Source organism: Natator depressus, chromosome 2 (genome assembly GCF_965152275.1).
Source record: "Natator depressus isolate rNatDep1 chromosome 2, rNatDep2.hap1, whole genome shotgun sequence".
NCBI lineage: Eukaryota > Metazoa > Chordata > Testudines > Cheloniidae > Natator > Natator depressus.
In genome coordinates this window covers 127,509,340-127,535,497 of record NC_134235.1, presented here as the reverse complement: position 1 = coordinate 127,535,497, position 26,158 = coordinate 127,509,340, and the positions used below count along the sequence as shown (strand labels likewise).

The following is a 26,158-nucleotide window of genomic DNA, read 5'->3' as shown; positions in this document are numbered from 1 at the left end:
TTACAACAATCTGTAACGCACTAACCCTCCTTTGTCCTACCTATGACAGCAAAGGTGTTAATTGCCCACTTCATCTTGAATGGTTTCTTGCAATGTGTTAACTCCTTATGTTTACTAATCTATTCCAGCTTGTATTTAGTTGTGACATTCTGATTACCTTTGCCAGACTTGAAGAGCTCTGTGGAACTCAAAATCTTGTCTCTTTCACCAACAGAAGTTGGTCCAATAAAAGATACTATGTCACTCACCTTCTATCTCTCAGTTCCTATTGAAATAGATGAAGGCATTCAGGGCCTGGCCCGCCTGGGCCTAATATGGAGGCTTAACACCAAACAAAAAATATGCACTAGAAACGCATTAATTGTGACAAGCCAGGGTGGGATTCACAAAGGTACCTAGGTGCCTAACTCATTGATTTCAATAGGAGTGATGCACCTAAGTACTTTGTGAATCGCACATCTCAAGTGGGTGTCCAGATTGAGGGCAGGTCCACACTACAAAATTACTCTGGTAAAACTACATCATTCAGGGATGTGAAAAGTGCACACTGATGCTAATCCACCTCTGTGAGAGGCCATAGCTATTATGCCAATGGGAGAGTCCCCATTAAGCAGCGCTTTTGCTATTACTGTTCTGAAAAAGCCGTAGTCATTACTTTTCATTAAGCTAAACCTGTTCCCTCTGTGACACACCCAATAAAGACTGTTTCAGTGACATGGTTACCCCTGATTATGCAAGTCCTTACTGAAAGGAATACCCAATATCATTCTCTCACATTTTAGCCTTTGGCCATACTAAATGTATGTTACTTCCATTACACACTGTGCACCTCAGATATTATTCCCGTCTGTTTCATCAAGAGCTATAGCTATTAATTGACTTCTGACATTTGATATAATAAGAGAGAAAAGGTTTACAACTCTCAGTATGCAGAGAAGAGCAGAAACTTGATCTGTTGATATTTTAACCACTGCATAAAGCCTTGACTAGACTAAAAAGTCATCACTACAGACATACATGAAATAAGACCTTTAAAGCTGTCTTTTTGGAAGTGTAAAAAATAATCTCCTGGTGTCTCTATTTTTGTTTAAAAGTATATTTTGTTCCTTTGCACTTTGAAATGTTTCAGTCTATTAAGACAGATGGTCACATAAAGTAATTTCGGGGGCTGATTAAAGCCCACAGTAGCAGAGAGAGTAAAAGGTACAACTGAAAATCTGCTGGAAGAAGGGCTTTGTGAACCTTGCCACACTGGAAATCTCTGTTTGATATTCTAAGGGAGGTTCTTGACTCTCTCCAGAAATGCAGTGAATTCCATTCCGGAAGGTGGGAAGAATAAATGTTGGAAAGAAAACAATAGTCTCACAAAGACATAGGTGTAATCTGAAGCCTCTGTCACCAAAGAGCCAGTTATATGTACTGCAATTACAGTGTGGAATGTAAGGAATGTAGGAATGTAATCAAAACCACGTAGGAATGTAATCAAAACAAGGTAGAACCATATAAATAGTGGCAAAAACAAGACTCCTGTGCCATCACTAAATTGTTCATTCAAATATTCTAATCTAATAATAGAAGTTTGTCTTGTTGACTGTCATTTAGCAACTAAGGGTGGGATTCACCAAGGTATTTAAATTCCTAACTCCCATTGAAACCAGTAAGAGTTAGGTGCCTAAATACGTTTGTGAATCCCACCCTAATATTTTGGCATGACTACCCAAGTTTACAAGCTCGATTTTCAGACTTCATGAGCACTCACAACTCCAATAGTCTTCAAAAAGATCTGCACGTGCTTCTGAAAATCACCACCCTATCAAACAACCTTTTTAAACGAGTACATTTCTGAAAAGCCTGATTTCAACTAATTTATATAAAGATCTTTAGTACATGATCTCTATTCCGATTCTATGAATATTTTCCAGTACAGACTTAACCTCGATAGGCCCAGATGGCACAACAGTGTTGCACCTGCTAATGACAACAATTATTCTGACTAGTAGTACTTCTACCAAATATTGCTTCTGAGTTGTTTCTTTGAACAATGCCAGCTTATACCTTTAATAAATGGGCCAGGAATGTGTGACCCACCCTCGAATGTAAAACATTTATAATCAGGAGACATTTGAAGAGTAACATCACCTTTCCCTGGAATAAAATATATGTCCCGAACTGATGTTATAAAAAAATATAACTGCTACCAGCTATGGGCCTGATCTTGCAAAATGCTGCATACCCTCATTTCCCATTGGATGTTTGGCAACTTGCAAGATTGGACCTTGTGTTCTTTAAAACAGTTCTTGTCTTAGCAAAGATCCAGTCCATAATTTTCCATCATGCATTAGGGTTCCCTTCTGTCTGGCCTCCAACCCAAGAAATTCTGTAAGGGAGTCTTCACACTGATGTTATAAACTACACTCCTTTTGAAATTAGTGTATGTAAAATAAAACATACTCTTGGGAAATCTGGGTGGGTTGTCATTGACATCGGTGAGAGTTATGTTTACAGTGGTAGTTCCAGCTAATCCTCCCAGCTGTCCTCCCATATCCTTGGCTTGGATGAGGACTTGATATTGTTCTTTGACCTCTCTGTCCATGTTTGGCAAAGCTGTTCTTATTACACCTTGGAGGGAAAAAAGAAAAGAGAAACACAATATATATAAAACAAAGCCTTGGCAAAGGTTTTGTTTACAGAATAATATTCTTTCCTATGTACGCTGATGGTCAGATTCCGCAAAGAGTTCATCAACTGGCAGTTACCATTTAGATACCTGAATGAAGTGCTCAGATTTCTAAAAGAGCCCAGCAGTCAGCAGCTCTCATAGAGAGACTCACATTGATTTCAGTGGGTGACCAGAAGGAAACTTGATTACACAGTAGTATTTCAGGGGCTGTCTCCCCCGCCCCACTTTAATCCACCATCCAAAATGTGGGTTTGTTTGTTTTTTCGGATGGTGGATTAAGACTGACAAGTGTATTTTCCCTAGGGATGTGAATGAGAAGAGAGTGAATGGAAAAGTCATAAGGGGCAGTGTGGCTAAAAGCACAGAGACATGAGTGGGAGAAGAAGGGGGGAAGTGTGGACCAAAAAAAAAAAAAGGTAGAAAGTGGTGAGTAGTCCTCACTACTTCTCAGACTGTCTCTGTCATCACTACTTCTCAGACTGTCTCTCCTGCATTTGAAACAAAATATCCACTATCACCACCAATGTAGTGAGGTTCCATTGGTCAAGATAACATCCTTCTGTACAAGAAGTGGGGTTTGGTCACAAAAGTATCGCTGTTCACCTGCTACAGCCATTGCCGAAAATGCTCAGGCACTTTTTGAATAGAGTATGGTAAATATCCTACCTGCAGTTGCAAACACAAAATTAGTCATTAATCAATTGTGTTTTAATCTTGAGTGACTCTGAACAGTTGGCATCTAACTATACCTTCTGTAGCATTCTTTCTGTTATGTTAAACATTTTTATAATAATTATAAAGGTTTTATATAAACATTGATGTAATAACGTTTTTATGTTAAAAATGTAGGCTCCTGTGACCAAATTCATGGGAAAAGGTATATTACCTTGTCATAAGCCAACACTGTATAATGCAATATAATTAAACAATATTTCTCAGAAATGGTTCAATGCAGGCAGTTTAATGCAGACAGCCTGTGTGGTTACAAAATAAGCCAGTTGGAGAGGGATTATTATTATTTCAGAAATTATTATCTATGAACATTAGGCTGGTTGGTTTTAAAATCTGTCTTTTTCCCTTTTGTTACAATGTACGCAGAATGATAAGAAAAAAATCTCTCTTGGGATGCTTGTTATTTCTTTGGCAATTAACTCGTGTGTCAACCAGTAAGAATGGAATCAATTAGTTTATAACACTTGCTAGGAGTCTAAAAATAACTTTGGCTTCGATTCACCACTGGTTCAACTGATCAAAAATTCCTAATAAAATTGATTGTATAAGGATGAAGATTTCTTTCATTTGCAACATTGATGATAATAGGAACAATTATTGAAAATAATGTACTGCCTTTTTCCTCAGTATGGCAGTTAGGGCACTAAATAATAACTAACTTCTGAAACAATTAAGCACATGTGTACATAGTTTTGAAACAAGGGTTGTGATACTTTTCTTTTCAAAAACTCAATGCTATTCAAAAGGCTCCACTTTTCACGGTAGAGTTTAAAGCTCCAGGATTATAAAAATAACTGAAAATACATATTTAAAAAGTGAATAAAATACTAAAAAGCCCTACTAGCATCATTAAAAATGGGAGTCATTGGAGACTGAAAACAGAAAGGGAAGTATTTTAAATCTTTGGGGTTTTTTTAGTGGCAAAAGTCCTTTTGTAAATTGGGACAACACTGTCAGGCTTCCACTGAAACCTCTTCCCCTTTCCATGATTTTACCTCCTGAAATGTTTTACAACATATTTCTTATACTCAAGTCCAAGGAGTAAACAACGATGGAAATCAATTTTTCCCCTTGTTATACTAGTAGAAGAGAGCAAAATAATAATAGTTAAATAAATAAAATTGATGTGTTCAGCACTCAATGAAACAAGCAGAGAATATTTCATGAACACGAGGTGCAGTTCACCTTGATTTTTACATTATGTTTTAAGATAACATTGGTTAGCTTTAAATCTGTTAAAAATCTTCCTAATGGATTACAGTACATAAACAATTGGCTGTCACTCTAGCAGTGAAGTGCCTAATCACCCACTGCTTTTCCTGTCTGGAAGTTGGAAGCATTCTGTAGCTTTTCCCATAAGAGATCTCTGTCTCCAATAAAAAATCAGTAAGAATAATTTGAATGTCAAAAATAGTCCAATGGCAATATTTTTCCTTCACTTTGCACTCTATATTAAAAGACTAAATAAAAATGAAAAACAACATTTTCTATAAAAAGGCATGTGTTTATATGGATGTTTCAGAGAGCACATTTAAGAATCTCACTAGAGCAATTCATTATATGGAATAATGATTAACAGGAAAGAACCTATTGCATTTCTTCTTCCTCTTCACAAAAAAAATTAGAATTTTGAAATCAAGGCTTATTGTAATGCTAGATCTACATGGATTCAGTGCTGCACTGAATGTTCCCAGCTTTTACCATTTTAAATCTTTTAGCGTTAACCAAGAGGGCTGCAGAATTGAATAATATTTAAAGGGTTTTTTTTGTTTGTTTGTTTGCAAGGAATACAGATATTGAATGTGAACTGACATACAACATCCCTGGGGTTGCCAAAAGACCAACAAGTATAAGCTCAGGACCCAATCCTGAGTTCTATGCAGATAGGCCCTGCACCTGGACTGATCTCCAGTGATCTTAATGGAGAGTTGGGGGTCTGTCCACATGGAACAACTTGGAGTATGTGAGCCTCTGTGCCTGATCTTGTAACGAAGTTCATGAGTTAATACTTATGTGAGCAGTTCCCTTGGTGTGAATATAACCCCTCTAATGGCTTTCATGTACCCTTGTATATTGCAAGTTAATGTTTCTCAGAGTAGCATTAATCTATATGCTCATTTCTGATATTAGTTCCACTTGAGTAGCATGTTCAGAGGGGTTGATGGGGGATGTGTGATATATGGGGTTTCCCCCCTGCATGACTTTCCTGGGGTCTTCTTATGTAAGCTTTCCCCATCTGCTCCACTCAATACTGAGTAACAAAAGGCAGCATATACCCCCAAAGATCTAAAACAATGCAGGGAATGCTGGTGGGGATATAATCAGGTGTTACATGAGAAATATAGATACCTGAATTCAGCTTGTGGCCGGTTAAAGCTTTTCAGTTCACTTTTAAATTCCTCTCCATTTCCCACAAGATTTAATCCAAAAAGAAGCATTAAGGTTAAGTTTTTTTTCAGGTGTCTGAAAAAGTCAGATTTTGATTTTCAAAGTAGAGTCGTCGAGCCAGCCTGCAATATGATCTACTGCTAAATGGAGCATGTGACAGAGGAACGTGCCCTTTGGAGATTCTGCACTAACAGTGTTGTGCATCTCCCATCTCCAATTATTGATTCATCTGTGAGAAAGTCTTTAACATGCCATCTGACATTCAAGTACAGCTTCACTGGGAGAAGAAATTCCATTTGTTGAAAAGGGCATATGGGTGACTATTCCTGTGCAGGTTCAACATATAGTTTGTAGCATTTAGTGTGTACATTCTAGGTTCACTGAATTATTAAATATAGAAACAGGAATGGCATTTAAAAATATAGGGCACGATAAAATATTGCAGTCTCCCTTTCTTCTCTGACAACACATCTAACAACCTCAGACCAACATCCTGTGCCCCAGCAAAAGAAGAGGGCAGGTACCAATCAGCTGTCCACATTCTCAAATTAAAAAACATGCAACACAAGAATTACTGCTAGAGTATTCAGAGTAACAGCCGTGTTAGTCTGTATTCGCAAAAAGAAAAGGAGTACTTGTGGCATCTTAGAGACTAACCAATTTATTTGAGCATAAGCTTTCGTGAGCTACAGCATCCGATGAAGTGAGCTGTAGCTCACAAAAGCTTATGCTCAAATAAATTGGTTAGTCTCTAAGGTGCCACAAGTACTCCTTTTCTTTTTGCTAGAGTATTCTTCATTCTAGGCAATCAGACTGCAAATTGAGTCAACAGGATGAAGACTTGAGAGTTGGAGTCAAAACATCCAGGAAAAAAAAGAGAGAACACACAAACTGAACAGCACTTAAAGACAGAAGTAATCTTAACAACATGGAAGTAACAGTGCACCAGGAAAGACCTCTTCAACACATACATACTTTAGACATTCCAAACTATATGGCAGGTTGCAATTTATTCAAAACCCAGTCTGCGCACAAAGCAAATGTATGATGATGTATTGGCCTTTGGGTGTATCGGAGCATTAGGTATTTATTTCTAAACACGCCAATAATAATGCCCACTTAGATGTTTAATCAAAGTTTAAATGTTTGAAAGGTCAATATAATATTGTTGCTGATGAAACATTTACCTGTCTTAGGATCAATGGAGAAGTATGGTTGCCCCTGAAGAATACTATAAACCACTCTGGCACTGTTTCCATATGTAGGATCATCAGCATCTGTAGCTTTAACCTGAAGTACGTATGCGCCTAGAAAAAAATGCATATGTTTTAATTTCCAAAAGAAAACAAAGATCAGGAATATTGCTGACATATTGTATAGCTTAGCCCCTTTTGATGAGGGCATTTGCTGTAACTCCTGCTTCTTTGGAAACAGGGAGAGAACAATGTAATGTTTCAGCCCCACACTGACATAAATGTAAGTAGCAGTTGCAGCAGACGGGGAAGGGAAGAGAAGGTGGGCAGGCACCCATGCTTCAGAATACACTTACCAGCAAGTTGGAGAGGAGGGGTGTTGTGAGGGAAAGCAGGCCAGTTGCCCACCCTTGGGTATGTAAATATGTGTGGGAGTAATAGGATAATCAATTTCCCCTTCAAGAGATGTCTAAAGGCAAGGGGAGCCCACCTATGCCCTTTTGGAGGGAGGGTATTTCTTGTGTGTTTTGACAGTTTTACAACACTCACTGGGGACCATGCAGTTTACCAGTCTGGCTTTGGGGGTTTGAATCTGCATAAACACCAAACTCCAAGTGCAACCTGGGAGTCCCAACACTTTGCAAACCAAAATCATCAGCAGAGTTTGCTGACATTCATGTGAGGGAATTATTAGCTAAATTGGAAGAAGATGGGGATCAATATGAAATTTGAATATGAAAACTGAAAGGTGGATAAGGAACTGGTTAAAGGGGAATCTACAACGGGTCCTACTGAAAGGTGAACTGTCAGGCTGGAGGGAGGTTACTAGTGGAGTTCCTCAGAGATCGGTTTTGGGTCCAATCTTATTTAATCTTTTTATTATTGACCTTGGCACAAAAAATGGGAATGTGTAAATAAAGTTTGTGGATGACACAAAGCTGGGAGGTATTGCCAATACATAGAAGGACTGGGATATCATTCAGGAAGATCTGGATGACCGTGTAAACTGGAGTAATAGTAATAGGATGAAATTTAATAGTGAAAAGTGCAAGGTCATGCATTTAGGGATTAATAACAAGAATTTTTGTTATAAACTGGGGATGCATCAGTTGGAAGTAACAGAGTATTGGTTGATCACAGGATGACTATGAGCTGCCAATGTGATAGGACCGTGAAAAAAAGCTAATGCGGTCTTGGGATGCATCAGGCAAGGTATTTCCAGAGGAGATAAGGAGGTGTTAGTACCATTATACAAGGCACTGGTGAGACCTCATCTGGAATACTGTTTGAAGTTCTGGTCTCCCATGTTTAAGAAAGATGAATTCAAACTGGAACAGGTGCAGAGAAGGGCTACTAGGATGATCCGAGGAATGGAAAACCTGTCTTATGAAAGGAGACTCAAAGAGCTTGGCTTGTTTAGCCTAACCAAAAGAAGGCTGAGATAACTGCGCTCTATAAATATATCAGAGGGATAAATACCAGGGAGGGAGAGGAATTATTTAAGCTCAATACCAATGTGGACACAAGAACAAATGGATATAAACTGGCCATCAGGAAGTTTAGATTTGAAATTAGATGAAAGTTTCTAACCATCGGAGGAGTGAAGTTCTGGAACAGCCTTCCAACGGGAGCAGTGGGGGCAAAAGACCTATCTGGCTTCAAGACTAAGCATGATAAGTTTATGGAAGGGATGATATGATGGGATAGCCTAATTTTGGCAATTAATTGATCTTCAATTATTAGCGGTAGATCTTCCCGATGGCCTGTGATGGGATGTTAGATGGGGTGGGATCTGAGTTCCTGCAGAGAATTCTTTCCTGGGTGTCTGGCTGGTGAGTCTTGGCCACATGCTCAGGGTTTAGCTGATCGCCCATATTTGGGGGCGGGAAGGAATTTTCCTCCGGGGCAGATTGGCAGTGGCCCTTGGGGTTTTTCACCTTCCTCTGCAGTATGGGGCACAGGTCACTTGCTGGAGGATTCTCTGCACCCTGAAGTCTTTAAACCATGATTTGAGGACTTCAATAGCTCAGACATAGGTTAGGAGTTTGTTACAGGAGTGGGTGGGTGAGATTCTGTGGCCTGCGTTGGGCAGGAGGTCAGACTAGATGATCATAATGGTCCCTTCATACTTTAAAGTACATGATTCTATGAAAAAACAGGCCACATATTTAGGTGTCTACATTTGGATATAGGCGCTTAATTTTAGACAAGATTGAGTATTTGGACCTCTTCCTCTTTGTCCATAGGTTTAGTAACACAGCCACAAATATTGCTTACTTTTGTATATCGGCTCACCAGCGAAACTCTGGTTTCCAACTTAGTGGGGTATCAAGCACTTTAGTGTCATCTGTCATCCTTGTTTCTAGTAACAGGGATTCTACAGTGATGTTTATGAATAATATTGGGTCTAAAGACCTCACTTACAATAATAAGAACAGTTCTCCAAACCTGAAAAGACATATTAAAAGTGCTGGGGGCCTAATCGTGCTCCTGCCATTGGAATTTTGCCATTACCAATAGCATCAGACCTTTGAAGAGGCTTATTTATTTATTTACAAAAATCTTCCCTTCACACATTAAATGGACACTGGTGAAAATATAGTGCCAGATCTAGAAAGTGGGTGCTTAAAGTGCATGTTGAAAGCTAGATACGGCTCATGGCATGTGCAAAACCAACATTTCTGCACCCACAACTGGCATTTGCAAAGTAAAATGTATAAACTGGCCTTGAAACCAGTACGTAGGCAAGCAGCCACCTGATCTGCCTGCAGACAGACCACGAACTACCATGAGAATTATACTATGGCCTCCTAGAAGAAAACTTTCTAGTGCTAGAATACAAGTCCAAAAAGGAGTCTGTACATTTTAGAATGAACAACATATTTTATTCACTAAGTTGGTTTTGAAATCAAGGCTTGAGTTTTGTTTCATCTACCTGCCTTGGTCAGCTTCCGGTAGGAACACTGTAGAAATAAAGTACTTGTTTTTATATAGCTCTATCTGACACTTGTATCAGGTGTGTTGATAGAAACTTTACAGTAAGATAGTCTGCCTTATATCCATACATATAGGGGTACTCATAGAGTAGGTTTACTCCATTTCCCCTCTGTGTCACATTGAGAAGTAGTACGTGGTGGTCCATCAGGCAGTCTTTCTGTTAGAATGGGGGTGCATACTACAGCAAGTTTGAGAACATCTGGCATTCCCTTGACAATACCCAGCGAATACTGCAAATGCTGCAAAATTATTAGCTATAAAGGCAATTGGAAAGTTTTTAAGCATCATCATTGTACTAGCACTAACAGTGATGTGCATGTCAATGTTTATTTTTTTTAAAAATAAGCAGATGATCCGATAGTGAAAGATACTCCAATACAGTCAAGGGAAAAGTTTGAGGTGATTTTTTTAAACTCTCCTACACATCTCTACTTTCTATTGCCAGCACCACTGGAGGAATTGGAATGGATAGTGAAAATAAATTGACTGCTTGTTGGATAGTATTGTAGAGTTTCTCCAGTTACAGATGGTCTTTGGCCAAAGCAAAATGTTAAGGTGCCACTGGAGATTTCTTGTACTACACTGATGATCATGGGGAAACGTGAGAGTTCATGAAAAGCTATTTGATTAGCAAGACTGGTTTTAAAATAATGCGGGACAGGTTTACAAAGTGAGGGCACATTTAGTTAGAGTCAACTTTTAAATGAAAAGAAAGATTAGGGATGCGGGAAATAAAATATTACTGCAGAGATCATCTGGACTCATTTCAGAAGTAGCTTGAGGTTAGTCTTTGATTTCCTGAAGGATGGGGAATGTCACATTTTAGAGGCCACGAGGTGCCACAGAAGATCAAAGTCATAGTTCAATATAACGATTATGGAAGCACTGCATACTCAGACATTTATGCCTAAACTTCTCATCTAATACAAAATCAAGATAACAGAATGTGTGCTATGTAGCTCTATTGGGGGGTAGGGGAGTGGCATTGAGTATGGAGGTTCTCTCTCTTTGCCAGGATAACGGGAGCATGTTTTACAATACATACAAAACCTTCCATGGACTCTCACTACAAGAGGGTGAAAATAGAAGGGTCTATGTAGCAGGGGATCTGCCAGTCCCAACCCTGTCAGCACTTGCTGGAATGCAGGGAACCCCAACAAAGCTGAATTCTGTACTACGGAAGGGGAAAGCGTAGGGATTTCATAGTATATCCTTCATGGTGCCTCTTGAATCATGCTCCTCAACGCCCACCTTGAAAAGTAGAACTTCACTGGTTCTTCTGCCAAGCACTGCAGAGGAAAAGGCAAGATTTTCCCCATACTGCTTAATTACACTAACAGGAGTGCCAAAAAAACATAACACAACCCAGGTTACCCACAATACACTAGAACATTAATTCACATCCTCAATCCAGCCACAGTCATAAATCTTGATACCAAACCAGGGCATAACCTATGGGATAAATATATACTATGTATTAAGTTGTACTGGTTGCGGACTTGATGACTCAGGGGATTGGGTAAAAAGGCTGTGCATTTGGGTCCCATAGGAACCCGAATAAACACAAATATTTAGATAAGCTTGGGATGTGTCAGTATTTCAATTAGCGTTTACAGTTTCTATGGACTTTTTTGTGGGGAGATGCTCAGGAATTAATTTACAGGGCTAATAAAAGTGTGATCTGTATGACTAAGTATTCCCTGACCCATTAAAGAAGCTAGTAAAAAACAAACCCCAACTACTTACACAAATAAACACAAATACAAGTAACTACAACCCACATACAGCCCTAATTGCCAAAGGAATATGGAAGCTTTTATCTTGAAAAATGCCCTTATGTCTATCTATCCATCCACATATCCTCCCCACCTCACAGTATCTTACTATCTTGCCACCATAAAAGACAAGTTTATTGCATTCTTTGCCTGAGGGAATGTTTCTTTGTGCCATTGTCATTTTCCCCCTTTTCCTGTCCTGAACACACTCATTCTTCTGCTACTTTCTTTTCCCATACAGCTGTTTTTTGTTCCTATCTCAAACACTAAACCCAATCATCTGATTCTTTGAATCCTGAGGTTTGAATGAGAGTTGGGTGCTTTAGAGGTTTGATTTAAATAAACATCCCAAAATTTGTATTCTTACTAAAAGCTTGGCTGGTCCTCCAGGCTCTTTCTCCCCAAACAGATCTCGTCCTTTAAACCCATTCCCTCCACACTGTCCCCTACATTTCAGGTTGGTTGCTGTTGTGAGGGGAAGAGAAAAGGAGTTGGGAAGCCCATGTCAGACAATAGCATGTTTTAAGAGAAGTAGGAGACTATCTAACACTTGTAGTCAGCAAAAGTATTTGAAGTAACAGAACAAAGCTCTTTTCTGACATTAACAAAACAGTAGGGGGCCTACCTTGAATTTGTACCCCAGAGTGAACAGCATTCTCCTCATACCCCAGATGGAGAGGTACATCCAATTTTTCAAAAGTGGTGAATTACATTGGGCTTCTGACTACGTATCAGCTGATTTTCAAAAGTGTTGGGCACTAAGCAGGTCCTGCTGAAATCAACCAATACTTTTAGCTTACCTTTAGGCTCTTGTTTTTGAAAATCTTGGCCATAACGGCCCCCTCATATGTATTATCAGAATGGTTTGAACTCAGGGGGCCTTCAAGCACTACAGCATAGCCCTCTAAAGGTTGAGCTAAATGAATAACTCCTTTAGCTGGTAGTAGTAATAGATTGTTATCATCTAGTTGGCTGACTACCAGAACGGGCACATTTTGCCAGTGTATTACATAGATAAAATTTCCGGATTGCTTCATGCACTCTGGAGCTCAAAATACCAGAAATGTAATCTCTTGCATTTGAAAATACACCTGATGCTCTATTTACAGGTTAATATTTAGAAACTCTGGTTCAATACAGCTCATATACACCTTGAAAATAGCACATAACATTGATCCATTCCCCAGGATTTTTTTTCCCTTTAGCTGAAATTCTAACACCTAATACTGTATTGAGCTTGAAATTTAAAATCAATACTAGCTGATACACTCTAGCTGCAAAGAGGAAAAATAAATCATAAATCTGATTTTACTTCAAGACATTTCATCAAAAAAAATTACTGGTGATGATTTAGTTAATCAGTAACACTTCATTTCTAGCCTTTACAACTACAGCACAACATCTATAATTATCACCATCACTGGTATTATTTTTAATCATTAGGTGCTCAGTTCATAAGATAGATTTAATTATAGTGTACTTTATAGTACAGCTTCAGATATGCTAGTTTTCCTTAGTTTATACTCATAAAAATCAAGGCAGACTGTGATCAGGTACATTCAATCAAAGAATGTAGGGCTGAAAGGGACCTCAAAAGGTCATCTACTTCAGCCTCACTTGCACTGAGGCAGGATCAAATATACCTAGACTGTCCCTGGCAGGTGTTTGTCCAACCTGTTTTTAAAAAACCTCCAGTGACCAGGATTCCGCAATCTTCCTTGGAAGCCTATTCCAGAGCTTAATTACCCTTATAGTTAGAATATATTTTCCTAATACCTAACCTAAATCTCCCGTACTGCAGATTAAGTCCATTACATCACATCATAGCTTCAATGGACATGGAGAAAAATTGATCCTCTTTATAACAGTCCTTAACGTATTTGAAGATTGTTATCAGATCCTCCCTCTGTCCTCTTTTCTGAAGACTAAAAATAGCCAGGGTTTTCTTAACCTTCCCTCTTAGGTCAGGTTTTCTAAACCTTTTATCATTTTTGTTGTTCTCCCCTGGACTCTCTCCATTTTGTCCACATCTTTCTTAAGGTGTGGTGTTCAAAACTGGACAAAATACTCCGACTAAGGGCTCACCAATGTCTAGTAGAGTGGGACAATTACCTCCTGTGTCTTATGTGTGACACTCCTGTTAATGCTGAATGACGTTGGCCCTTTTCACAGTTGCATCACATTGTTGGCTCATCTTCAGTTTGTAATCCACTATAACCCACAGATCCGTCTCTGCAGCATTACTGCCTAGCCAGCTATTCCCCAGTTTATATTGTACATTTGATTTTTCCTTCCCACTTGTCTTTATTGAATTTTACCTTGTTGATTGCAGACCAATTCTCTGATTTGTCAAGGTCATTTTGAATTGTAATGCTATCCTCCAAAGTGCCAGCAACCCCTCCCAGTTTGATGTTATTCTCATCATGTATTATTTGATGTATTATTTATACACATACTGTCCACTACATTAGCTAAGTCATTAATGAAAATGTTGAATAGTTCCAGACCCAGGACAGACCTCTGTGGGACCCCACTATTACATGGGACAAGTCTTGCAGTCTTTACATTGCTCTTACTTAGGCAAAATTTGTGTAGACTTCATGAGCCTTTTGCCTGAGTAAGAATTTGGTCTTGTATTTGTTGGATTACACACACAATGTTGTCTCACATTCATATTCCATGTCTGTAAGTTAATAGAGTGACACCAAGGATGATTAGGGCCTATTGTCCTTATACAACATTACACTTGAGATACAAACTCATAAAAAATAAAGAAATTTGGAGTTAATAGAGTGCAACCTCTGCCTTTAACTCAACCCATTATGCCTAGCTATTAGAGTACATGCAGCATAGTATTTAATTTAATAGTGATCTGAAAGAAAAGAAAGTCCAGTATAAAAGAGTCATAAGATTCACTAGGATACCAAAGGTTTCAGAGTAGCAGCCGTGTTAGTCTGTATTCGCAAAAAGAAAAGGAGTACTTGTGGCAGTACTCCTTTTCTTTTTTTAGGATACAACAGTATAACATTGTTTAAGGGCTCAATCCAATGCCTACTGAAGAAAATGGGAATCAGATTGGAACCTAACTATATATTCCCAGACAAACAAACAAAAACAATTCCCCCCAAAACCTATGATATGGTGGATTGAAGGTTGAATGTATGTATCAGTAACACTGAAGGATAAAAACAATACAGTGATGTTGCAATTGTCAACAAACCAAGCAGTAAAAACCCAAGAAATTTAGCAGTTGCTATTAAACGTACTTTGGAGTGAAGGAGGGTTAAATTTATACTTTGGTAAGAAATGCCCTATTAAGACACCAAACAACCTTAACTTTGTCCTGCAGTGATGTCATGAGTTAACCATACAATTATGATTGCATTTCAGTGTTTGCGGTCCTAAATTAGATTAAACAGATTTTATTGGACACAGTTGGTTATTTTCATATTTTTTCCTTCGACTATCACTACAGACAAAAAAAGGTGGCCATGCCACTTCACCTGCTCATTTATCTTTGCCACATGAACGAGGCTTTATACACATAAGTATTAAATAAAAAGAGACCAGAGTGAACCCAGCTGAAATTAGATGCAATCCCTGGAGGTCCTAAACTTTAATATTGCTAAAAGTTGTATCATGTTAAACAAAAGCTTTCTGCTGGAAAAATATTTGAGACTGTTAGAAAACTGGCCATGGCTGTGAAATATTGATAGGACTGCTGATAAAGGAAGCACCGATAAAAATGGTTTCCCCTGAAAAAGAACCTGTTGCTGAAACCTGTTCTCTCTTGAAGGGATTAAGGCCAACATTTTCAAAGATGGGTGCTCAAAGTTAGGACCCTAAATTCATACCCATGTTTAGGAATCTAAATAAAAGTACCATGAGTTTCAAAGGAAATGGAAGTTGCAGGTAGTCATAACCTCTGAAAAATCATGCAGCTTAATTTGGTGCCCAAGTATTAATTTTAGATGCCTAAATATGTTACCTTAAATGCTTTCTCACATACTCTCTCCATACACACACCAGCTAAATTATTCAAAATAAGGTAAAACTGGTGAATAATAAACTGTTTTATTAAGGCAAACACTTAGTCGTGTTTTTCCCAGGCAATTAGATGCAGGTAGGCCTGGGAATCCCAACAGTAGTGTGTGTTGGTTTTGAAAAATAATATCTAGACATTATTAATTCACCTGCCAACTCCCCAAAAAACAAACTTGAGAACATGTATAGTGTGTGTTTTTCAGAGAGGTCATTTCTGGCTTATTATTTTCTTATGTGGCTTCAGTGGTTCTTCAACTACGCACATATATGTTCAGTATTATGAACAGATTTTTTTGAAACTAGTTTCTCATCTTTTCTCATGTTATTGAGCATTGCCTATTCTGCCTGACTAATAAATGTACTGTTTTATAGTAAAGCATAAAAACAATTATAAAAGCAGCCTTTATAACTTAGTTATTTCTCCACTCAATAATACAGTGCAATATAGCAGCAAATACTCATTGTCTACTAAGCAGTGATGGAGAGTTAAATTTATTACATCCCCAGGCATTTTAATAAAAATATAATTTTATTTTTATGTCTTTATTAATACACAAACATAATAAAAGGGCCAAAATAAACAAACTATAATTTCTTCCACTGTATATATGTCAGACTATATTCAGAATAAAATGAAGTTTTATATCATTAATATTTGAATTGTAATTTGGAAATCTTTGTTTTAGAGATTGTAAAATACAGGGAAACAGACTGATATGCCTAAGCCCTTGTTTTTTTTTTTTCTTTTTAAGGGTGGAAAAAGGCTAAAGGCTATGAAATGCTAAATAACTTTAAAGGCTTAAGAAAATTGACATTCTAATGGTTCATCAGGAGTATTTTTATTTTAAAGTGACAGCAAATGACATTGGAGGACTAGTGTATTTCAGATGGTTGCTTCACACATAAAAACCATTGGCCTAGATCTTGCTCCCATTGGAGTCAACAGGAATTTTGCTGTTGATTCCAAATGGAACAGGATCATGACCCATGACTTAAACCACCCTGACCAAAGATAGAGAAAAGTACTGTAAAAGTCTGCGAGGGTGATATTAGGATGGCTAGGAGAACTTCTACATAGAAAGTCCAGGGTTGTGTATTGTAAAGTGGATGCTCATGGAAATAAGGACCTTGAAACAGAAGCTAAAATCAAGATTAATGCAAATAAAGTAGATGCTCGGAGAAGTATCTCACACAGTTTGAATCTGCAGCATTTCTAGCCCTTGGCCCACCCAGGGAGCAGAATGCTGATACTGTCTGATACTATGGCCACAAATAATTCTAAAAATTAAATGTTCAGTGCTACAAGGGCTAGGGGACTACTCATATGCTTAAAGTGAGGTACATTTTAAAGTGATTCACTAGATCCGGCCAGACTGCTCAACACCTATAAGTATTGAGCCATAAACACACAGAAACTTGTGCCCTAAATCACAATTGAACCAAAGTCTCCAGAAATGAAAGGCTAGTGCACTAACTCTTGGTACAATCTAGTCCACTACAGTACTACTGTAGCCATGTGTGTCACAAAGCTCATTGTGGAAATAGCATGGGCATTTGTGCATCTGGAAAAGCATTACATTGTAGCAAATACTTGTACACAATAATGAGAAGCATTCACATCATAGCACAAAACTGGGGTGGTTTACCTTGCATGTGATTTTTTTTTTTAAACATACTGCTAACCACCTGAAAATAGCTGTTGATCTCTTTATTTGCTGGGCGTTATTCCACAAAAATGAAAAGGTATCCGAAAATCGTAAGGCCACAGCATTGAGAAGTACGTTCACTGGGATCAGAAAAAAAATATTATTTCTTTTAGGGAAGAAAATGAGGACACAGGACTAATAAAGTGTTCAAATCTCCTATTATTTAAAGTTACACAGTTACCACAGAAATAAGTCTCTAAAAATAAAAAATAACAACTGCATAAAAAAGGGCTAATTTCCAAGCCTTTTCTCACCAGTAGTTTCTACCTGAGCCCATAGCACATCTCAGGTTGCTTCTCTCCATATGGCTTTGTTTACACAGCTCACCTTTAACACATAGAAGGCCACATGACTTTAAGGGCCACAATTACTGAGGTGGGCCAAACTCTCAATGCCTTGCAGCACAAAAGGGTCCATGTAAGGGCTTTGACAGTATTCACTTATAAGAGAAGGGGTTCCTCTACAAGACATATCTTATAGGAATCTTCCATTCCTCCTTCAAAAATGGATTAGTCTGACCAATGCTGAAAAAAACCAAACATCCTAGGTACATTGGTTCTAGTCAGCTACCACCCAGTGTCAAATCTTCCATTCCTGATAGAAGCTAGCCAAAGCTCATCTAATTTAAGATAATATTCTAGATCAAGCAGTGTCTGGATTCTGGCCAGGATACAGAACTGAAACTGCTTTAGTGGCACTGATGGATGATCTCCTCTCCTCTCAGTGATCATAAGATAGACATCCACTCTGATCCTGTTGGTCCTTTCTGAAACATCTGACACGGCTGACCACAAGATACTGCTGTCTCACTTGAGAGAGTTCAGAGTAATCCACTAAAATGGCTTAAGTCCATTCTGGAGAGATGCATCCAACAACCAGTGATGTGAAAATACTTCTCCACCATGAGACCCCTCAATTGTGGTGTTCCAGAAGCATCGATTCTCTGTCCAGTCCCTCTCAACATCTATATGCAACCACTAGATAAACTGATTAGACAACATGGACTCAAGTGCCCTGAACATGCAGATGGCACATAGCTCTACCAACCCTTTACTACAAAGAACCATACCACTAGCACAAAGATGGCCAACTGCTTAGATGAGGTCAGCTCATGGATGAAAAACAGCTGGCTGAAGCTGGGCCTGAGAAAGTCAGGGGTGATACTGATGGGAAAGCATTCTGAAGAGTTTGCAGCAACAGTGCAGTTTCCTTTGGTTGACTGTACACATCCACAATTGATCAATTCAGTCTGCAGTCTAGGAGTAGTCTTAGGTTCTTCACAGACATTAAACTCTCACATAGCAGCATCCATGAGTAATGCTTTCTATCATCTCCAGTTGTCTAGAACAGTGGTTCTCAAAGCTGGTCCACCGTTTGTTCAGGGCTAGCCCCTCGCGGGCCATGCCAGTTTGTTTACCTGCCATGTCCGCAGGTTGGGCTGATCGCTGCTCCCACTGGCTGCGGTTTGGAGCTCCAGGCCAATGGGGGCTGTGAGAAGCAGCGCGGGCCAATGGATGTGCTGACCACCCTTCCTGCAGCCCCCATTGGGCTAGAGTGGAGAACCACGGTCAGTGGGAGCTGCGATCAGCCGAACCTGCAGATGCGGCAGGTAAACAAACTGGCCCAGCCCGCCAGAGGCTTTCCCTGAACAAGCGGCGGACCAGCTTTGAGAATCACTGGTCTAGAAGACTTCATCCTGTTCTACAGGATGAGGATATGGCCTCAGTTAATCATGCCTTCATCACTTAATTGGACTAGAACAATGTGATATACTTGGGCATGAAGTCTTCAGCACTTAGGAAACTCTGGCTAGTACAGAATGCTGTAATGCATCTCCTTAGTAACAGAGGCTACCATGAGCACATCAAACTTGTCCTTCACTCTCTGCATGGGCTTCACATATAATTTTGAATGAGGTTCAGGGTCTCAGACCTTATGCTCAAAGTGATATGGCCTGGGCTCAGGGTATCTAAAAGGTTGCTTAAAAATTTTGGACGAAGGCCATGCTCGACAACTTTGCTCCTTTAGCACAATGGACCTCTCTAGAATAAGGATAAAGTTAGTCTGTGCAGGAGACAGAATTTTCTTGGGGGCTGCTCTAAGATAGTGAAATGAATCCCCCAGGATCTAGGGACCACCACAAACTTCAGTACCTTCCACTGAAAGTTCATAGCACATTTATTTTACCTGCCCTTCTCCTAATATAAATGCATAGCAAAATATATACAAACAAACCTAAAACCCCAAGAAAACAAGACTCTCCACTGCACTTGCTTCTTCCTTGGGGAGAGAATGATCTAACAAACACTATGTAGCAGATGTGAGGTCATGTTGTTTAATGCACTTCTGGAAGGTGCTCACATAATATGGTGGTAATTATACTTCTAGTTTCTTAGGGCTTGTTTCTGCAACCTTAACTCATGGGGTAATGCTTACTGTTAGCCAATATATATTAGGTATTATGTGCATAGTATTAATACAACGTCCATTTTTAATTTTTGTAATCGCTTGACTGCCCTAGTGTATCTGTGTGTGTGTATATATATATATATATATATATATATATATATATATATATGTATACAAAACACACACACACACACACACAGATACACTAGGGCTCTCAAGCAATTAAAATATTAATCATGATTAATAGTGCTGTTACACAATAATAGAATACCATTTATTTAAATATTTTGGATGTTTTCTACATTTTCAAATATATTGATTTCAATTACATCACAGAATAAAAAGTGTACTGTGTTCAACTTATATTTATTTTTACAAATATTTTGCACTGTAAAAATAAAAGAAATAGTATTTTTCAATTCACTTAATACAAGTACTCTAGTGCAATCTCTATCATGAAAGTTGAACTTACAAATGTAGAGTTATGTATAAAAAATAACTGAATTCAAAAATAAAACAATGTAAAACTTCAGAGCCTACGAGTCCACTCAGTCCTACTTCTTGTTCAGGCAATCACTCAGACAAGCAAGTTTGTTTACATTCACAGGAGATAATGCTGCCCGCATCTTGTTTACAATGTAATCTGAAAGTGACAACACGCGTTCGCATGGCACTGTTGTAGCCGACGTTGCAAGATATTTCTGTGCCAGATGTGCTAAAGATTCATATGTCCTTTCATGCTTCAACCACCATTCCAGAGGACATGCATCCATGCTGATGATGGGTTCTGCTCGATAATGATCCAAAGCAGAGCAGACTGACACATGTTCATTTTCATCATCTGAGTCAGATGTCACCAGCAGCAGGTTGATTTTCTTTTTTGGTGGTTTGGGTTCTGTAATTTCCGCATTGGAGTGTTGCTATTTAAGACTTCTGAAAGCATGCTCCACACCCTGTCCCTCTCAGACTTTGGAAGGGACTTCAGATTCTTAATCTTGTGTTGAGTGCTGTAGCTCTATTTAGAAAGCTCTCATTGGTACCTTCTTTGCGTTTTATCAAATCTGCAGTGAAAGTGTTCTTAAAAAAACCCAACATGCTGGGTCATCATACAAGACTGCTATAACATGAACTATATGGCAGAATGCAGGCAAAAAACAGCGGAGGAGACATACAATTCTTCCCCAAGGAGTTCAGTCCCAAATTTAATTCACACATTATTTTGTAATGAGTGTCATCAGAATGGAAGCATGTCCTCTGGAATGGTGGCCAAAGCATGAAAGAGGAATACTAATGTTTAGCATACGTGGCACGTTGCAATGTTGGATGCAAAAGTGTCATGTGAACATCTGTTCTTGCTGTTAGGTGACACTGTAAAAAAGAATCGGGCAGCATTATCTCCCGTAAATGTAAACAAAGTTCTTTCTCTTAGCAATTGGCTGCACAAGAAGTAGGACTGAGTGGACTTGTAGGCGCTAAAGTTTTACATTGCTTTGGTTTTGAGTGCAATTATGTAACAAAAAAATCTACATTTGTAAATTGCACTTTCACAATGAAGAGATTGCACTAAGGTATGTGTATGAGGTGAACTGAAAAAATACTATTTCTTTTGTCATTTTTACAGTGCAAATATTTGTAAAAAGATATTAAGTGAGTACTGTATACTTTGTATTCTGTGTTGTAATTGAAATCAATATATTTGAAAATATAGAAAAACATCCATAATATTTAATACATTTCAATTGGCATCCTATTGATTAGCAGTGCAATTAAAAACTGCGATTAATTGCGATTATTTTTTTTTTGAGTTAATCACATGAGTTAACTGCGATTAATTGACAGCCCTACACACACACACACACACACATAGGGAAGGTATATTAACTGAATGTATTATGCTATCCCCAATTCTGTTCACCCATGTCAAGTATCTGACAATACTTTGCAAGGCTGAAGTCAGTTTTGGCATTAGAAACTAGGAAGCCTGTCAAAGCCAAGATGGATGAATGGTGTGTTCCTGTATACCAGCTGGTTTGGAATGTAGCATCCAAAACAGATATAAGAACAAGTTAAGCAACAGGTACAAACTCATGGGTTGGATTCTAGTGAAACATAAAGAGTTTTGTAACTTATAAAGTCATACTATAAATACTACTCACTGACATGTATATCTTCAAAGCACACTTTCTGTGTAAGGTGAACACGCAGCAAAAATATGCTTCACCCCCAAAGGAAGATATGTTTGTCTTCTTTTCATATGGTACTGTTTTATATTCAGACAATAAATTTGACGAAGTTTGGTTATTTGGTCTCTTGAACATTTTTAAGAATGAACTGTGAGTGTAATCAAACAATTAGCAACATCTTTTAGTAAATATTATGCTCATGACCAGTCCCAACAAATCACTGTGAATAAGGACTGTACTATTGGACCTTCTGTTGTCAGCTATTTACATATGGTTTTTTTTTGTTTTTTTGGGGGGGATGGGTTCAGCTGCAACTGGCTCTACTGAAGGTTTAAAAGATATGCCATCACCTCATTTGTAAAAACTCTTCCTCAAATAAATTTGTTAGTCTCTAAGGTGCCACAAGTCCTCCTTTTCTTTTTTCTACATCTATACATTTTGTGTGTTTGCCACAGTGCTGGGAACTGAAGGTGCTCAGCACCTTTGAAAATCAGGCCAGTTGTACATTAGTTTTTAAGTTTTTATATTTTTCATAAGGGCAGTGTGGGAGAAGGGACATGGTAGCCCAGAAACCTCACACTTACAACAATATTCCTCATCAATATTTCCTCAAATAGCTGCCTGACATCCAAAACAATGTTCTTCTTCGTTTCTGAACTCAGGCAAAACCTAATCAACATCTGCCTACCTTGTTTTTTTTTTTTCTCTTTAGAAAACATGGAGAGTAGATTTATGACTCACTGCAGTACTACATTGCAATTCAGATCAGGAGGCCCCCAGTCTCGAAACACATTCCCCTGACCTGTCATTGACAGTTTTAGCAAAGCTCCAGCATCGTGTGAGCGTGTGCATCTGTAAAGAGAGATGCTGACATTGCCCTTGTGGGGTTTGTCTTTTATAGGAAAAAATTACCAATAATATGTTCTGAAGATATACTCTGGAAGCTGACTCCTACATAAGTAATATGAGGAAGAAATATTTTACCTAGAGAGGCCTGTTTCTAGCTTATGCATTCATGGCTGTGCCGCCCTGATAATAACACAACCTTGCTGGCTCCATCAATATCTTGAATACTAGACAATTGGGAAGGCATACTCTTGTCCTGTTCTGCATTCCAGACAGCACACTGAATATAATATTTTTTTCACTCTTAGCTGTCAGAAGTAGCCATGTCCACAAAAGCAATGCTGCCATTCCCCATTATAATTGATGAAGAATGGCAGCTTTTTGCTAATACCTTCAGTGCACCCGCAGCTAGCGGCAATTGGCGCAAGTCTCAGTGTTTAGTGCACAACCAAATCTATTTCTAATATCTCCAGAATAACACAAGTTGATTTATACTGCCTAAAGAGCAGGGAATGTGAAGGCTGGCGTTCACAACAGGTTTTGTTAGGCTGTAGCACAAGTACACTCTGATTGCATTTACAAAACACTCAGTTTTGGATTTCTTGCACGCTGGTTGTACACACAAACCAACATTTCAAGGCAAAACGTGAAGAATATGCCCCAAGTAATTTAAAGGGTAAAACAATGAAGTCTGAACACTTAAGAGTCAACCCATTACCTCATTGACAGAAATATAAATTTATAACACTACCTTTGAATTGCAAATTGGTGAGGTCAGTTCCCCTTTCCCCCTTGGATGCTGGTAGCTGGGAGGGAGGTCTGAGTGGAGGGTGGAAAAATAGAACACTAGGATCTTTCTTTTCAGACAATTGCATTGTTTAGAGACCAGTTAGGCATTTATTTTTTCTCTTCCATTGTGATCAGTCAAATATAAGCCACTAAAAATATGTCTAAGCTATTGGTGACTCTGTCTGCTTGAGTAATTATTTAATTTAATTATTTTTTATTAATTTAGATTATTTATTTATTTATAAAGCAATCTAGCTGTATACACAGTCCCAGGGCTGCCATAATGTTTACATCAATTGCACATCTGAAGAAAGCAAGGAGCTCAAAATAGCAGTTAATAAGCAGTACCTAAAAATGCACATGATGAAGCAGCTGGGTATCAATAACTGCTAGAAATAATGCACTGGGAGAGAAGCACAAGACCCAATTAGGAAATACTAGGTTTGTTACCCAGCCATTTAAAAGATATGCCTTTTTAGAATGATTTGTCCCCTCCATTCTCAACCCTGTGGACTACGGCAATGTCACTCATGTAATTTAAATGTGAAAGGCAAAACTACCCCAACAGCCACTCAGACTGGAGTTTCAAAAAGAACAGAATTTAAGGAATAGAGAAACCTATATTTGACATTTTGTTTTTATCATCATGACCAGAATGGCACTGCATTAAGTCCTTATTTCACAAGTGGCTTAACTACATGCCTAGTTTTAAACAGGAGTTGTCCCATTAATTTCAATGGAGCTACATACATGCTAAAAGGTTGGAGAATTGCAGTGTTAGAACCATAAAGGGGACTTGGACTCACGATTGCAATGCCTAATTTAGGTACCCTGCTGCATAATGGCAGCCACATACTCTTGTTAGAAGCCCAGTCTCCCTGTACAATGCAGAGAGATGGGTACCTAAAAAAAGGTGCTGGCCATACCCCATCACCCAATAGATCTGTGGTTACAGGACTGTGATGGTCTACATTATTATGTTCACCTCTTTTAGAAAACTATGATAAATCTTGTACAAAGTATGCCTTGTGAGATATCATTTGAAAATTCATAATCTGTTGAACATTATTGTCCTGGTAAAATATGTGTATCAACCCTGAATGTAAAGTTACAAGATTCTGCTATATGGTATTGTTGTAACAAGATCCAAATTTAAGAAAAGCAGGCCCAAACCAGTTTTTCAGAGACAGACACACTAGCACCCCAGCCAGCTACAAAAGAGCTATCGCCTGTGCCATTCTCCAGCAAGGGGAGGATGTAGACAAAAAATGACATTCATCACAAGGATGCGCAAATCTCACATCCACAGTTGACTGTGTGTCACCATGACTCAGCAAAGATGTTTCTAGCACAAGACATTGAATTATGAAGATGGGAGGAAAATGCTTGATTGCATTCCTCTCTGTTCCTTCTGCTCCTTCTGCTCATGACATCAATGACTCTCAAAGAACTGAGCTAAGGGGGAGGGGTCCCAGGCTGAAAGGAGACCCAACCTGTGATATTTACTGCAATGTATGGTGAGACAAAAAGCTTTTGCTTTTAAGGTCACTTAGCTTGTTAAGTTCGGTATTATTATTTACTCTTATTTTCTTTTGTAACCAGTCCTGACTTTTATGTATCATCCTTTGTAATCACTTAAATTTATATTAATGTTTTACCTTAACCAGTGTGTCTGGATTAGAGTGTGTGGAAAACTCCATTTGGGATAACAACGCTGGTGCATATATTGTTTTCCTTTGATGAAAGGACAGACTTTCTATAAGCTTGCATTGTTCAGTAATGTGCTAGACAGTACAAGATGCACATTTTGGGGGGAACAAGGCTGGGATTAAGAATTTGTGAGTGTTCCCCTACATGTAATTCATAAGTGACTGGTCAGAGTGCTCATGTATTTAGCTGGAAATGAATTTGCATGCTGAAGGGTGTGTAAGCAGGCCAGGAGTGAATGATCTGACAGAAAAGCAGTGTAAAATGCACCCCACGCTCAGTGTTTCCTCTAACTTTTTTATGTCCATGTGTGGAATTAATTTTGTTATGTGCACCAATATGGGGGTGATGTGTGGCACATAACAAAATTAATGTGGTGGGGGTGGGGGCCGAGGGGTTTGGAGTGAGAGAGAGGGCTCAGGGCTGGGGCAGAGAGTTGGGGTGGGGGGGGTGCAGGCTCTGGAGTGGGGCTGGGGATGAGGGCTTCGGGGTGTGGAACCGGGCTCAGGGCTGGGGCAGAGGATTGGAGTGCGGGGGGTGCAGGCTCTGGGGTTAGGTCGGGGATGCGGGGTTTGGTGTGCAGGATGCCCAGGGAGAGAGGACTCCCCCCATCCCCAGCCCTCTCTCGCCTCAGCAGCTCAGGGCCAGGGGAGAAGCGCCTTCCCCCGGCTGCGGCGGCTCTGGCGGGACTGGACTGCATTGAGGGAGG

At 39.0% G+C, this 26,158-nt stretch overlaps 1 protein-coding gene and 1 long non-coding RNA gene across 4 annotated transcripts in view; one reads left to right on the top strand and one right to left on the bottom strand.

Moving 5' to 3' along the window:
* Positions 1-26,158, bottom strand: part of CDH12 (cadherin 12) — an 822,829-nt gene that overhangs the window by 78,138 nt on the left and 718,533 nt on the right. For all 3 annotated transcript variants that reach the window (XM_074944993.1, XM_074944992.1, XM_074944994.1), the window contains 2 exons: positions 6,988-7,107; positions 2,452-2,619 (listed from right to left, as the gene is read on the bottom strand). In XM_074944993.1, coding sequence (XP_074801094.1) covers positions 2,452-2,619; positions 6,988-7,107 — 288 coding nt within the window. The remainder of the gene's footprint in view (positions 1-2,451; positions 2,620-6,987; positions 7,108-26,158) is intronic.
* Positions 1-26,158, top strand: part of LOC141982697 (uncharacterized) — a 37,974-nt gene that overhangs the window by 3,284 nt on the left and 8,532 nt on the right. The gene's annotated exons all lie outside the window — the stretch shown is intronic.